This window comes from Monomorium pharaonis, chromosome 6, assembly GCF_013373865.1.
Source record: "Monomorium pharaonis isolate MP-MQ-018 chromosome 6, ASM1337386v2, whole genome shotgun sequence".
Taxonomy (NCBI): Eukaryota; Metazoa; Arthropoda; class Insecta; order Hymenoptera; family Formicidae; genus Monomorium; species Monomorium pharaonis.
This window is the reverse complement of record NC_050472.1, coordinates 5,235,409-5,250,845: the sequence shown is the minus strand read 5'-3', so window position 1 is coordinate 5,250,845 and position 15,437 is coordinate 5,235,409. Positions and strand designations below refer to the sequence as shown.

The 15,437-nt window shown below is 36.9% G+C and overlaps 1 protein-coding gene across 2 annotated transcripts in view; it reads right to left on the bottom strand.

The window, feature by feature from the left end:
- LOC105831653 (semaphorin-1A) overlaps positions 1 to 15,437 on the bottom strand; it is a 258,749-nt gene that overhangs the window by 107,468 nt on the left and 135,844 nt on the right. For both annotated transcript variants that reach the window (XM_012671924.3, XM_012671923.3), the window contains exons 3-4: positions 9,282 to 9,378; positions 7,864 to 7,915 (exon numbers count right to left, since the gene is read on the bottom strand). In XM_012671924.3, coding sequence (XP_012527378.1) covers positions 7,864 to 7,915; positions 9,282 to 9,378 — 149 coding nt within the window. The remainder of the gene's footprint in view (positions 1 to 7,863; positions 7,916 to 9,281; positions 9,379 to 15,437) is intronic.

The following is a 15,437-nucleotide window of genomic DNA, read 5'->3' as shown; positions in this document are numbered from 1 at the left end:
CGATTTAATCGATTTTCGATATATTTGATATCGTCACGCCCCGTGGTTCCTGAGGTCATTTCACGTTGATACGTTACATTGTTGGCATGGTAAGCTCATATAAATAATCAACGCGTACCTAAATTAATTTACTGTGCGTAGTAATAGCGAGAATGACCGCGCGATACTCGGCTATTTCCTCGGATACCCGAATAACCGGATATGAACAATGCTGGTACACATATTGCATACATAAGCTTCGTATGCAGTTTATTTTAAGCGTGTGCGCAGGTAATAAAAAAACACTGCCCGGGTAAAAAAATTAATTTAGTTCGACTCTAGCGTATCCTCATAAATTATTAGATCGATATGTTATTAATGTTATCGCAACAAACATTTTATTACTATGTAGAAAAATATATATCCTTTTAATTAATTTTCATATTTTCAAGCTTAAAAACATCATAATTTTTATTTTTAATATAATGGAATTATTTACAAAATTGAATATTAAGCAGAATGGCCGCGTTTTGCCTGTTAAATAATCTTTTCAATAATCATACATTCTGTATTTTATCAAACATTAATATTGTCAACAAAAATATTACTAATGGACGAGATTAATTAATTAACTATAAATAAAATCTTTGTAAAATGACTGTTAAAAGCATTCGAATAGCAGAATGCATTTGTATTTTGAATTGTCGAAGCGTCAAGAACGTTTTCCATGTTAACAAAAAGTTCCCAAATGTTTTCAACATTTTTTTAAGGTAAAAACTGCACGCGCGATTATACAAGAACAAGCTCAACGGTATCAATTTCGACGTGCTTGAAAAAGATCGCGCAAATAGCGAGCATTTCCAAAGCGTTTATTGTTTTGTCGCGGGATGTTTTTAATGTGACGCATAAATACGAGAATCACACGGAAGATTCATTTTTGCGGGGAAATAAAATGTCGGCGGAAACATTATTGTTGCTGCTTTCACAGAAATATGTTAAATAACGGGTAGCCCGGGTGTTATTATTACACGAACTGTCCTCCTTTATTTATCACATAAGATTATTTTCATATAACATCTTCATCAGTTCTCTTTGTGTTTACTGTATGTTATTCTATTTTTATTTTTCTACACTACTAAATAAAAAAATGATATTTAAGAGCTTTTAACTGTCAGAAAAGATAACAGAAACACCGAATTTTCAATACCGTGGAATTTTCTTTCGGGGAAAAAAAAACAGATTTATGAAGTTCTAAGTATGCAACTTTCGCAAAATATTTTCGCTCTAAATGCTAGAATACTTTTCATTTTTGTCCCCGGTATATTTGTGTACTATTGAATCAAGGTAGGTATTTCAAGAATCCATGCATCGCGCCGGCGTACATGTAAAAAATTTATTTCTCGATAAACTGACAGCTTCTTCGCATAAAGCATAAGAAATATACGTATTGAAGAACTAACATTACGTGAAGGGGCGGAGGAATAATGGAAAAAAGTAGATTAAATCACGTGAATCATTTTAAAAAATTTTAAATATTTACGCAGCTTGCAGAGAATCGATTTTTACTATTTTTTTTTTTTTTTTTTTTAATTCAGAAGGTGCGAAACAGATTGTAAGTAAATATAAAAGGTAACGTTATGTATAAAGGACGTTATATGTATTTAATTTATTAAATAAGTATACGTCCGCATATATTTGCGGAATAATACTGCTGAAATATATTTCTATCAACGAATTGTTATCACGAAAAAAGCTGTCGGTACAATGTTCTTTTCAGCTTTGGCAATAAAGTGACACTTGAAAATGTCCGGTTCTTCATTCGTGCCGCAGCTCATCGAGTCGAATCGTTGACAAAATGTAAACCTTCGGCTTTTAGTTATCTACACAACGTAAGAAAAATCATCGGGTACATCTCCGCAGGTACGAGCGCGCTCTTTTATAGCATTTTTCCTTAGATGTGTTATTCCAATTTTTACTGGCATTGGTGCACGCGTTCTCACAGCCGAGCGATTCAATAGATATTCGGTTATTTCCGACTCTCACAATTGCACCCGTTGCAATTCCGCTTCAAATCGCTCGCACTAATACATCGAAATTTTCATCCACAATAATAGCGGCAAAGAATACGAAAAATGCGCCCTGCGTTATCGGTTCATCTCGATTCTTTTTCAATTTTCACCTCTCTCTCTCTTTCTCTTTCTCTCTTGTTTGAGTATCGATCCCAATACATATTGGGATGTGCGCGCCTTTACGCGCAGCGTGTGGCTATCCTTGTAAAAAATTCTTCGCTTGTTTCCTCTCCCACTGTAAAATTCAGGGCACGCATTCGGCAGGCAGCGCGCGGTGTATAAAAAAAAAAAAAAAAAGAAAAAAAAATCATCGACGCATCTCTCGCGCGAACGAGACGTCATATCGATTCGAGAGGAGCGCGATGGAGCGCGCTGGCTACCGGACATAAATTATGCACTATCGGCGTAGCCGATAAGTATTAGTTTAGTTTGAAATTTGTTAGCCCGAGTCCCGGGGTGGCGCGCGCTCGGGGCGCGCCGGGGGTGCTGCTGGCTTTCACAGTCACGGCGCGGCGGGCGGCGGAAAAAAGGTAGAACGGCGAAGTTAGATGAATCATGAATAAATTTACGCGCCGAACCTTTATTCCGGAAATGATCCAAGTTTCTTTATACCATATACACCCCCCCCTCTCTCTCTCTCTCTCTCTCTAGCGCGCGCGATATTACCCGGGACTTATATCGCGGCGGCGGCGCGGAGCATAAATTACCGGTACACGTAAATTAGCCTACAGCCGCGCTACCGTCTTTCTTCTCGGCCGAAATTTCACCGCGCTCACTGTGTGCATTAACTGTCGCCGCGCGAAATCTATCTCAATGCACACTCGCCCGCTATATCGTCGAGCGTAATTCGTTCGCGACAGAGTATACAGTTCGGGACGAATTAATTCTCAATTCATCCCCGTTACGCGATTATCCCGCGCTTGATTAACGTTTTAAGGCTAGCAATCTTCGCGACGACAAACAGTGGAGATAAGGACCGGCGGAAATCAACCGCCGAATCTCCCGTTGTATTGATTTTCGTTCGGCGATGTAATCTCCGCGGCGGGACGCTCGATCGCGTCTCGTCTCGTCAATGCGAGAGCTACACAAATTCTGTGAAAGTCGAATCCCCTCTCCATTATCTCGTCTTATCGTGTAGACGGAAATGACACTCGTTCGTGCTGGCGGGGCGGCACTCGACGACGGCAAGCGACGAAACTCTCGCGACGCCATCCGCAAGCCCCGGGAGCGCGGCGGCGGCAGCCGACTCAATTAGCCCCCGCGGAAAACTTTCATGGGAGGGATTACGATGTCAACAACGTCTTTCTTGCGCGAATGACGTTCCGCGCGCGTTTCCGGCGAAATTGTTGTTTATCGAAATGGCAGTCTTCCAGGGTGTACCGGCGCCCGTCACGCTTTTGAAAATCACGTCAAACGCGCTTGACTATTTAACTCCGCAGTTTACTGTTACTCCGCCGCGGGTATTTATCTTCATTTCAATTTTCATTACTCAGCATCTAAAGACGAACTATATTTCTCGGACATGCGAAGTCTAAGGGATGTTTTTTGGCACCGCAATTGCTATAAAAATTTAAAAACTGTAGGGTTTTTTTTTTAGATTTATGTTTTTACTCTAATCGACGATAAACAAATTTTGATGATAATATCCGAATTTTTGGACCCTATTTTACCAATTGTAAAAAGAGAAAATAATAAAAAATTTGATTTAAATAATTTTGCGGTAATATTAAGTAAACAACTTTTAATTAAACCGAGTAAGATTCAAATAAACTTATTCACAAATATTTATCGAAGTTTTGCCAGTATACGTAAGAAATTAAATTTCATTCGTAATGTCACTCAAATTTGCAAACAGTATTACAAAATGCAATTTCACATAGAATCGAGATTTAAATCAATAAGAAAATTATGCTCAAGTTTCATGAAGATATTCAAACGTAATAATAGAACAGTCCATCAAATTTTTAAACTTTGGTGCTGCGAAACACACACACACATTACTTTGAAACGTGACACGTACATCCTTAAGAAATTATTATAGTATGAAAGATTTATAAAAATTTTATCAAATATTAATATATCCGTATAAATAAATCAAAACATAAACTATACATGCTTGCGATGGCAAACGTCTCATGTATAAAAGAAAACCAGTAGGTGCTGATAAGAAAAACTGACTGAATAAAAATGAGATCAAACGATTAAATAAATTGTTTAGGAGGTACATAATTAACATATATTGCATATGTTGTCCGAAGCCCAATATAAAAGTACAACGAAAGGGCCGTTCCTGTTTTCATGTGAAAAGAAATAATTGCAGCTTCGATATTGTACGGTACCGAACAACTTATCGCGCTAAAATAGTCCGCGTCATTTATTATTAATTCTGAATATTGGCTGTGGCAACGGCGTGTATGCAAATCGAAGGTATAGATGTTAATTTAACTCGCATATCCCATATTGAAGCGTTTCAATAATAAACGGTAAGATTCTAGGGCAACTTATGGGGAAATTACGATTCCAAATAGCGAACGGTGATTAAAATCACAATTTAATTAGCTTCTAATTAATTACGATTCTGATGAAGCGCTCGACCGTGATGGAGAGCGCGCGTTTATTCATTCACAGAACCCCTTTCTTGATACTGGCGCAGTTAAGTATAATTTTAATAATTTTAATTTTCTCTAATTGATTTTTAATTATACATTAACATATTGTGCACGTAGACAATGCCGACGCGAGAATACGTCACATATTCCGAGTATATCTTGTTATGACATGCAAATTTCCCTCATAACAATTTAATGTTGAATTTTACGTTCCCTTTTCAATTTACGGTAAATTGGTTTGCCGGTGTAATGCCCGATACATCATTATCCTTTATTCAAATTTTTTTCCACTCGTGGTAAACAAAACCGTCAGCGTTTTCTAAGCTGAAAATACGCGTAAATGAATGTGAATGAAAAGAGTATAGATTCAACGCTGTATATGAAACGTTCACATTTTCGTCGAGGTATCTCACATAAATCACCATACAATTCATCTGATTTCATTTATCGATATTACGTTATCGTAAATTGACAATTAATCTGTTTTCGTTTCTATTATATACATTCTGTGTATCTACGTGGGTTTTCTAGAGAAAGAATTTATACCGGAAGTAAAAGTCGTTTTCTCTCTCCCTTTCTCTCTCTCTCTCTTTCATTTGCAAATAATTTGTTACAAAAATAATAATATAATTATTTTACGAACTATACAGGAGTTAGTAAATAAATCATAGTATTGGCTATAAAAAAAAGATCTCTGACAAAAAAATCAAGCGAGAAATTCTTGTGCCTGGTGAGTAATATTAATTATATAATGTAATGTACATAATCTACAAATATATAAATAAATGTTATAATAAACAAATAATAAATAAAGTATTTATATATTTGTAAGGGCAGCTTAAAACATTTCCAAAGTCCTACAAATCATCCCGTTTACTCGCCGCGAGAGATCAAATCGATTCCGTTTATCCCTCGCGAGAGAAAGATTATTCGAAGGGACGGTGATTTGACCGGAAGCGCAGTCCTTTTTCCCCCCCGAAAGTAGCTAAACTGCATCGACCCAATATCGCGATATCGCCGAAGTTTCACGGCCTCCATTCCGCCGCCTTCCATTACCGCTAAATCCTTCAAATCGGGAATCGATCGCCGACGGTCGGCGGCCGCGAGCCTTAAGGGCAAGCCGGAGCACGGTGACTTTTACGATTCTATTCCTAGGCGGGGGATGTTATTGCCCCCCGAGAGGGGCTCTGTCTCAGATCGATCTCTTCTCGCTACGTTACGCCGCGCCTCGGAAAGCCGCCACCAAGATTCACCGTCGTTCGCGCTAACTCACCTCACCCCACCCCCTTCTACTTTCTGCGGATTCTCCCGAGTGCCAATTCCTCGTAGTTTCGCGAGCTACCGAGATCAATATCGCTTTCGTGACTTCTGGCCCCTCTCTGTCTTGAGATGTGCATACGTAATAGAACTAATTGGAGCGATAATCGTAAAATGGATTTCGCACCGACGGAAAATTGTACTTGTGACTGCATTGAACAAAAAAGCACAGTGACAATAATCGTGCTTGTAGATGATAGTTAATAGCTTTTGGGGTAAAGTAGCTTCAATTAAATACTCAGTTAATACAATCAAATATTTAATAATATTTAATAAACCGCTTGCTAATTGTTTAATAAGCGATTGGTTGCTATTATTTTGGTTATATATGTTTGGTTTACTATTAATATATTTATTAGATGTTTAATTATATTAATAAGAGATTTAGTTGTTTCACTGAAGTTTTATTATTATTAATAAATTTCATTAATAACCAAATATTAAAATCATTAAGAGTAATCACATTTTTATAGTCGTTACTGTGCTATAACGTCAATAATAAGTAGTACTAAAAAAAGCTGGCAAAAAATAATTTTATTTTTCTAAAGATTTAATAAATATTACCAAACGATTGGTTGAATATTGTACTTACTGATATTTAGAAAAGTAAAATTATTTCTTATTATATTAATCAAATATTTAATTGACATTATTTTCCTCAGAATTTGCTGTAGCTATTTCAAGCCCCGCTTTTTAGTGTGCAATGTGTTACACTGATAAAAGAAATGAGTGCCATTTATGATGTCAACTATATTTAAATTAAAGTAATTTAAACTGTTTTTTATCCGTGTAACACATTGTACATTATTAGAACTGACATTATAACAGTAATGACTGTAAAATGTAGCTCACAACTATATGTAGCTGAAGTTAGCAGCCAAACATCGAGCGACCAGGACCAAACGTCATATAAGCGTTTCCAGCGGGCACCATTCAAAAAAACGTTGAAAATTCTCTGGTTATGAGATTTTTAACAAACTTTAAAAAATTTGCATAGAGTTTAGTCATTATAATACACAATCAATCATTTGCGACAAGACTTGTAATTTACCAATTGTTATAAATTTCTTTAACTAATTTTTATCGTTTTCCGTGCCTCACGCCTAAACGCAAAATACGATTTCCTCCAAATTTGGCTGGAAATATCTTTCCGTAACGTACAATCGACTGATTGATCATTCACGGGAGGACGTGCATTTTTCTAATTGTTATAAATATTTTAAAAATTGATTTTTATTTGGAGCCGTGAAACCGCTACGTCCTCGTCGTCGGCTCTGGGTGCGGCAAAAAGTGGTAATGTAGTTTACAAAAAAAAATTTTTGTATTATTCTGGTAATCAACTATGTTTTGCAAAAATGCATTTTCATAAAAATTTTTCATATACGGTTAATTAAGTCGTTCTAGACTTCAAAAAATATTTTCGTAGAAATTTGAAGACAGCGTTCCTTGTATTTATTTGACCAACATAATTAACAATTTAAAAAACCACTGAACAATTAATAACAATCGCGAATGAAAATCTCACCAGGGAATTTTTTACGTTTGATTGAATGGTGTTCCCTGGAAACGCCTATATGACGTTCGGCCCTGGCTGCTCGGCGTTTGGCTGCTAGCTTCAGCTACATCACAACTATAATTATTTTAAAATTCAATAATCACAAATATCAAAAATAATTTTCTCTCGGTGTTTCTTTTTCTCTTAAAATTTCTCTCGTGTAAATTATTCGCAACTCATCAATTTATAAGCTCTGACGATTTTTGAAATATGGTAGCCCGAAGGGAAGAGAGAGCGGAAAGGCAAGGGTAACTTAAATCATCCTATTGGTCCTCAAATTTAAATCATCCTTTGCCGAGTTCTGAATATTGGAAACGGTTATATTAGTACTCACCTGGTCGGCGATCTCCGTTAGGTCGTGCAGACTTATGTTGTAAATGGCGTTCCTGCAAAACGAAACGAGAGCGTTTAAATCCCGCCCATAAATCGTCCGCTGTAATCTCTGCGCTTCGTGCGTCTCTCTCCGTGTCGACAACTCGGATTGAAGCGCGAGTAAGCATCGGCAATTATGAGTAAAACGGCAAAAACGACACGCTAAACGGCACGATATATATTTAAAAGATAAATTGTGGGCTTTCTTTTCGACGAGATATATAAAAACTGTTTTCGGGCGACTTGTAAATCCGAGCCGCGTGCGGGAGGAAGGAGGACGGAGGCGCGAGAAATAAATCAAGCGGAAAAACTGCAAAGACAAAATTGCAGCCGTAAAAAGGACACGGGCTATATATCTCGGACGTAATTGATTTTATGACTCAGAAACGTTGGCGCTGACTGTTGGCGCAGAGAGGTTGGCGCGATCGGGAAAAAAATTAAATTATTTTTTGATCAGTATCAAATTTCCATTAGCCAATGTATTTGTATCGGATTCCGCAAAGAGATACGCTATTGATCTCTAGCCCGCGCCACTTTAACGGTGTAACTGGAGTACGTTGACAAAATAATATTAGGTAGTACAAAAGCGTTCTTTTTTGTTTTAATAACACACCTACAGCTAGAATGAGCGAAACGAAGAGCGGTCGTCGCTCTTGAAATACGAAACAAATTTTTGACTGGGAACTTTCTTTCCCTTTGTGCTCCGTATCGATTGAATCGCTTGCGGATAATAAGATGGTACCTCAAACCCACTTTTCCTCTACAAGTTCTTTGACCAATTTGGAACCGACTTTTCTCAACGGTGAGGTCGAGGGACCGATAGTATCCAGGTTATAAACAACCGAAAATAAAGAAAATTAAACGTCAAAGATGGGAAAAAAGTAATGCAATCGTATTCCGCATTTAATTTCACGTAATCTCTAACGGAATTTTACTTTGACCTTCACTCAACAAGATGAATAATTTTAAAAGAGTCAAAAGGTTTTAAAAAAAAAAAAGAAAAAAAATTATATCTCATTAGGGATCTTCACTAAGGCCAAGTTCTAATTAAAGAGGAATTGGTCGAGGAATTCGTAGTCCAAGAGCGGCTTGATACACCCGGTATGCCGCATGCTGTCTTCGTGGCTTTTGAATACAAATGAACAGTGCGCGTTGCGCGTAAACCGCATCCCCGTTTGCTACTAATACGCGTGATGCTGCGTCACCCGCTGCTGATGCGTAATCGAATGAATGACTCGGCCCGACGACGCGTTGGCCACTTGGGGCTCGTGGCACCAATGGAGCGGAGTCTAGCCGATGACTATCTCTTTATGTAAACCCCCACGAGAGCTGCACGAAGGGAGAACGACGCGACGAAGAATCGAATCATGTAACAATTACCTGGCACCAATCAGGATGGAGGTTGTCGCACGTTCCAGGAGCTTGAAGTGCTCCACGTGGCTCTCGTTGCCCAGAAAACGCTGGCCAATCACCTCACCTGTAACAAAAAGAGACGTTTCGTTCAGTCTCCGCGTAAACACAAAGGAATAGAAAGGTAACCATGAAAAATATGATATTCTTATAACTTCAGAAACCGGATGAGATTGTGCGATCTACAATTGTAATAAGCGCTTATAGAAGAAAAGTGACTAACCGCATTATCTATTTCCTGGATATTTCAACGTTTGTTTTAACTTGCCTTTGTTTAATGCAAAACAATATACGCTTTAAAAAAAACTCTTGTAAAATCACATCACAACAAAAATTACTTGTTTGAATAAAGAAATAAAAAAATAATTCTTTTTTACAAAAGTGTAATGATATTAAAAAATGCACCAAATATAATAATAATTAATTATACGGATTAGAACATTTGTTATTCATTATTATTCTTTCATATTAAAGTATTATATTCAATACAATTCTGTAATATACTGTTGAAAAATTATTTGTAACATGAAAATATTATCGGTGCAATTACTCAAAAATTCAATGTAAAAAAATATAACTAATAAAAACTAATCTACATAGGATTTAACGGTAAATAATATTTTTAGCGTGCGAGTATGGATTTTATATGAAATAATTGCGCATGTGTTTTCCTGTAAATTGATCATTCATCCATCTGAATCGTAATACACGTTGGACATCGCGAATCATGTTACAATCTTCCTATTAAATTCTCACGGCGATTGAATGAACCATTCGTGTACACATTGTTCGCACGTGCGTAGCTTCGCGTGCATGTGCGCTAATAGTACGCGGATTATTCCAAAATTGTCAAGCCACCTTTCATCCGTGGCTCCCTGGATTAATTTTAAAGTGACTTTTTTTTTCCCTCATCGAACTCATCACTGTCGCAAGCTCTAGTTTTCAGCGACAGGTATATCTCGTTTCGCAAAATTACAAGCCTATTAAAATCATTCCATTCGGAATCAAATAAAGAGTTAAGGCTCCCCGCTACTCGGATCTCCAAGATTTATTCTCAGAAAGGCTTGATTCTCGATCGCTTAAAAGCTGAAAAGCCACTGCAGCGTCTTTTTTTAATCCCTTTGCTCCAAACTAATCAAATGATCCGGTAGAGTAGATAAAAGGTAGCTGAATAAAAGTCGGAGAGAGGGGAGACCCTCTCCGTGTGGAATCCACGGCGGAAAAACGCGATATAATGACGAGATGCATCGGCTGCATCTCGTCGACAGAAGAACTTGTTACGATAAGCGGGACGGGGAGGGGAGGGGAGAGAGGGGAAGGGTTAGGCACGAGGGGTGGTAGCAAGTATGCGGAGAAGATATCCAGGAAGCACGTGTAAAAGACTGAAAGGTAGAGCGTTCTCTTAGCCTTTAGTCGACGATATAAAAGCGCCGCGCCTACTTTGTGGTGGCGGCAACGACGGCGGCGGCTCTTCACTCGGATTCTCCACCCCTGTCTTTCTGCATCTCGCTCTCTCTCCCTTCTTTCTCTCTCTCTCTCTCTCTCTCTCTCTCTCTCTCTCTCTCTCTCTCTCTCTTTCTCATTGCTGACTACGGTCGGCACTCCACGCTGTTTCACGACCCTTTCTTCCCTCCAGCCACCTCTATCTACGACCACCGTATCCGAACTTCCCCTCCCTCTCTCCCTCCGCCCCTTTCGAGCGCAGTCGGCGAAGCGCGCCTCCTCCCCTGAATATTCCGCGTTATGTTTTTTCACTTACGTATGCGACCGCATTACGGCATGTACCGAAAGCAAGGGGGAAAGAGAAATAAGAAAGGGAAGAGCGGGAGAGCGTTCTTCTGATCTTTTGTGTACCAATGCGACTTGGAGGATTCTTCAGGAATAAAAATTCTTTACGAGACCTCTCTACACGGTTCTCTTTCTATTTATAGATACATAAATTTTGGTGAATAGATTACTATTGTTCCGGATAAATGAAGAGGGACTTTTAAGTTTGACTGTGAATGAATGTTAAAACACCTCAAACATTTATAGTGTATAACTTTCATCATACAAAACAAAGATGTATACATATACAAATACAATTCAACCAAGTAAATCGATTCACAGCGTTAAGACACGTTGATATAATATAAAGAAATTAAATACCAAAGTAGATATCAGCGAGTGTTCGGAGCAAAATTTGCGATTTACTCTTAATTCCGAGTCGGAATTTATGTAAACGTTGGAATTCATGTAAATTGTCACGAATAAAAATCGAGCCAGTTGGTCGACTAAGAAAGAACTTATTATTATCGTTTAACATTACTGGCGACTACAAGATTTCTATTATTTTTGCATATTTCTCAACAGCCAATCAGACGATAACAATCCGCCGAAAGAAATCAATTGCGCATGCGTGAAGGGGGGGGGGGATAATTGTCCCGCTGATCTTGGGACCTAAACAGTTAGATAATGCTCCATCTATATATCTATGGTCGAGAGCCACGCGCATCAACAATGGCAGCGAGCGGACGACAATAATAATCAGCGCCTCCGCCGTTCTTCTTTGGGAACGGGGCCCGTCGTTGCGCCCCTCCCAGCAATGCCCCGCACATTACCGACCGCTTCGACATTGCGCGCGAATTCGAATTCCGTTTGACCTTTCAACAACTATGCACTTTCTTTTTCATCGTATTAGTACGATTGCAATTGTCATCTCACTAAGAGCAAAATAAAAAAACATTTGTAAAAAAAAAAGAATTTTTCCTTAATAAAAGTCATCACGGTTATAAGATTTTATTTTTGGAAAGGAAAAATTAAGTAATATAACAGAAATTTATTGTACATAGCAATAAGTTGCATATTCATGATTCATCATTATTTCTTATTGTTACTTTGTAATTAATCCACGACAATAGATGTATATATCCTTTTGTAAAATGCAATAGACGTTAGAAATTAGCATAATAAAATTTGCTTGATATGCATGAAATGCGAAACGTAACGGTATGTAGTCACGATTGAGACAGACGAAAGAGGTGGAGTTGAAATAGCATTCGGAGTCGCCATAGCAAAGGCTTAAAGTCCGTATCATCGAATACGTGAGATCGCGCGGATGAGTTTTCCGATACGTTAATCGGGTCGGATAGCATTCTCGTTCGACACTGATCTGCTCTCTATATTCGTAAGAGCGGAACCAGACTGTCGTTGAGACCTGTAAGAGCTCAAGAATAATCCTACTTGCAATGCATATGACTGTCACCGGTAGAAGGAATAGCTATTTTTTTGCATATCTCGACACACAATGCGTCTCGCTTTACAATAGTAATAAAAAAATCACGAACCGTAAGCAAAGAGAAAGAGCGATAGAAAGAGAGAGAGAGAGAGAGAGAGAGAGAGAGAGAGAGAGAGAGAGAGAGAGAGAGAGAGAGAGAGATTCTCCGAGTTCCAATCTTTCTGCGACTTCAATGATATAGCAAAAATTTTAAATTCCTTTAATGGTATTTCGTGCCGCGCTTCAGATCAAATTTATTATTTGCTCTCGAGGGAGAAAGATTTATATGCATGTAACAGAAAAATGTGATCTTTCAATGAAAAATTACTTTACTCGTATCACGCGTGACGGTTCTTGGATATATTGCCAACATACGTACGTCAAAAAATTGGTTTTATCCGATATAATTGGTACATGAAAATTAAATATTATATTCACGTATAAATATATTTAATGAAAGAAAGACTAATTTAATATTTGTTCTTTTTCTTTTATTATACACGTGCATACTCTCTTTGACACTTTTTATTTATATTAATAAAAAAGAATTTTTTAAATATACATTTTTTACATTCTTTCATATTATAATTGAAAGTAAATCCTATATACTACTGCTTATTATATATGTTATTGTCTGAAATGTAGAAATATATCGCAACGATTTTTACAAAATTTATTTACTAGTATCTTTAGCCTTCTTTAGAACATGCCTGGGATTGATAATCTCGCAGAATATTAAGAAACTTTGCAATATTTTAATATTTAACGATCCGCAGGGATATCTTTACAGTGACGAGAATACGTTCTCCATTCATATTTGTTAGGCTTTAAAGCGTTACTTTTTGTGTTTTTAGCGGTCAATTTGTGTTAATTCCAATAGAACGCGTTTTATGAGTCAATTTTTCATATAGCTGCGGTATGTCTAAAACGTTTATACACGCATATATACGAGCAGCGAGTGGATTAAGTGATTAAATTTCAGAGCTATCAGTCAACCAATAATTTCTTTATCGTTTATTGGATTCTGTCAATTCTCTCGAATTTCTTTCATCAAAAATATCATTCTTGTGCAATTTGTGTTACATACATATATACATATGCGTAAAGATATAAAATATGATACTTTCTATTACATTATTATATTATCTAAGACATTTTCGTCTCATAAAGTTCTGTACTCCTGAAGAAAATTTGTGGTGATAAGTCTGTTAAATTATTTATCGGAAATGGATTTAGTAGATGTGTAAACGTATTGGAAATGTGCTTTAAACTTTTTGTCTTTGCAAAGAAGTCCAAAAAGTTTAGATGTCGGGATGTATCTTCGTAAAGTAAATTTAGATATCGTCTGACAATAAACGAACCGATAATATTTGCGGAAGTTAAAATATGTCAAGCTGTTTTAATTCCTAAAACAATAAGGAAATTATAAAAGATACATATTAACTCTGCTATTTTGTGCAGACCTGTTTAATTCAAAATGTATTTCGTTTTCTTATTAGCATTTTATATAAAAACTTTTTCTGGAACTATTTGATTATTCATTAAAAAATGTTTTCTGAAACTATTTGATTATTTCATCTATTAGGGACGTATGAGTACTACAAATTAAATAAAAAATACGAATTAAATCAAATATTTTACGTAGTAATAAAATTCCAATAATTCGTGCAAATATCGTTCCAATAATTCGTACAAATTATCGCTGATCTGGATCCACTTTTATATATACTAATAAAACTCTAATAAAATATTCGATCAAAAGTATATTTGGATCCATTCCCTCGTTGGAAAATTATTTGCCCTATAATTGTTTATCGAAATAGCAGGTCATTGCATAACGAGCTAAATTTTTCGTAATTTTCTTCTTAACAACTGGTTCAGCGCAAATTCGCTAAAATCAATAAACAATCACTGTGCGAATGATCGTCGTTAATCGCTTATCTACGTCGGAATTTGTGGTTGATGAAGCCATCTGGGTACCTCGGTTTCCAAAATTGCTCTCGTGAATACAACGCTCTAATGATAAGATAATATAATTATACCTAGCATTCAGCCCTTATTATTATCAAGTAAAATCCAAGAAATCGTTCTGAGCTCATTTGCAAGGCGAACTTATTTCCCTCCGCGTCGGTATATGTTGCCTTAATTTCGGCAGCATTGTTCTTTACGATCTGGCGATGCATATGGATGCCATGTTCTTAGCTGTGCGATTGCACTTTGCCTACTGCATACATATGCATAGATGTATGTACACATATTGTAATCATGGTTTATAGCGGAGGGTGAGTTTGGCACGCGCCGACTCTTACGACGTAATTTCTTATTCCCGAGCATCGTCACCGCCTCTCATCGGCACGCGACCGATGCAGATAGGGATCGATCCTCGTCTAAAAAATATACAAGGTGTCCCGGGATTTACCGAAAATACTTTCAACTACTTGTAAATCAAACGTGAAGATTCCTGAACGTGTATCAAAATTATTTTGTGAATATGAGAGACGACAGATGTGAAAATTATCTTGCTACATATAAGTCATGCAGCATATCTAGATCACAAAAATGAATAATCTATAATTCTATAATAATCAATAGTGTATCCAAAGTTCTCTCGAAAACTTAAAATTCTTCAACAGTGCAAATTTAAACTCGATCCTTTTTTCATTGAAGACGTCGAAAGTAGCCAATATGTGCTTCTAAATGATCAGATAACGTATTTACTCAAATTTTGTGAAAGAATTTCCGGAAAATTCCCGGATTCTCTAGGAATTTTATTCAAAATTCCTGGTAAAATTAGAGAATTTTTCAATGTAATAAGTTTGAAGTAAATTTATTTTATTATATTTTTTAATTCTTTTTACATATAGCTTCTT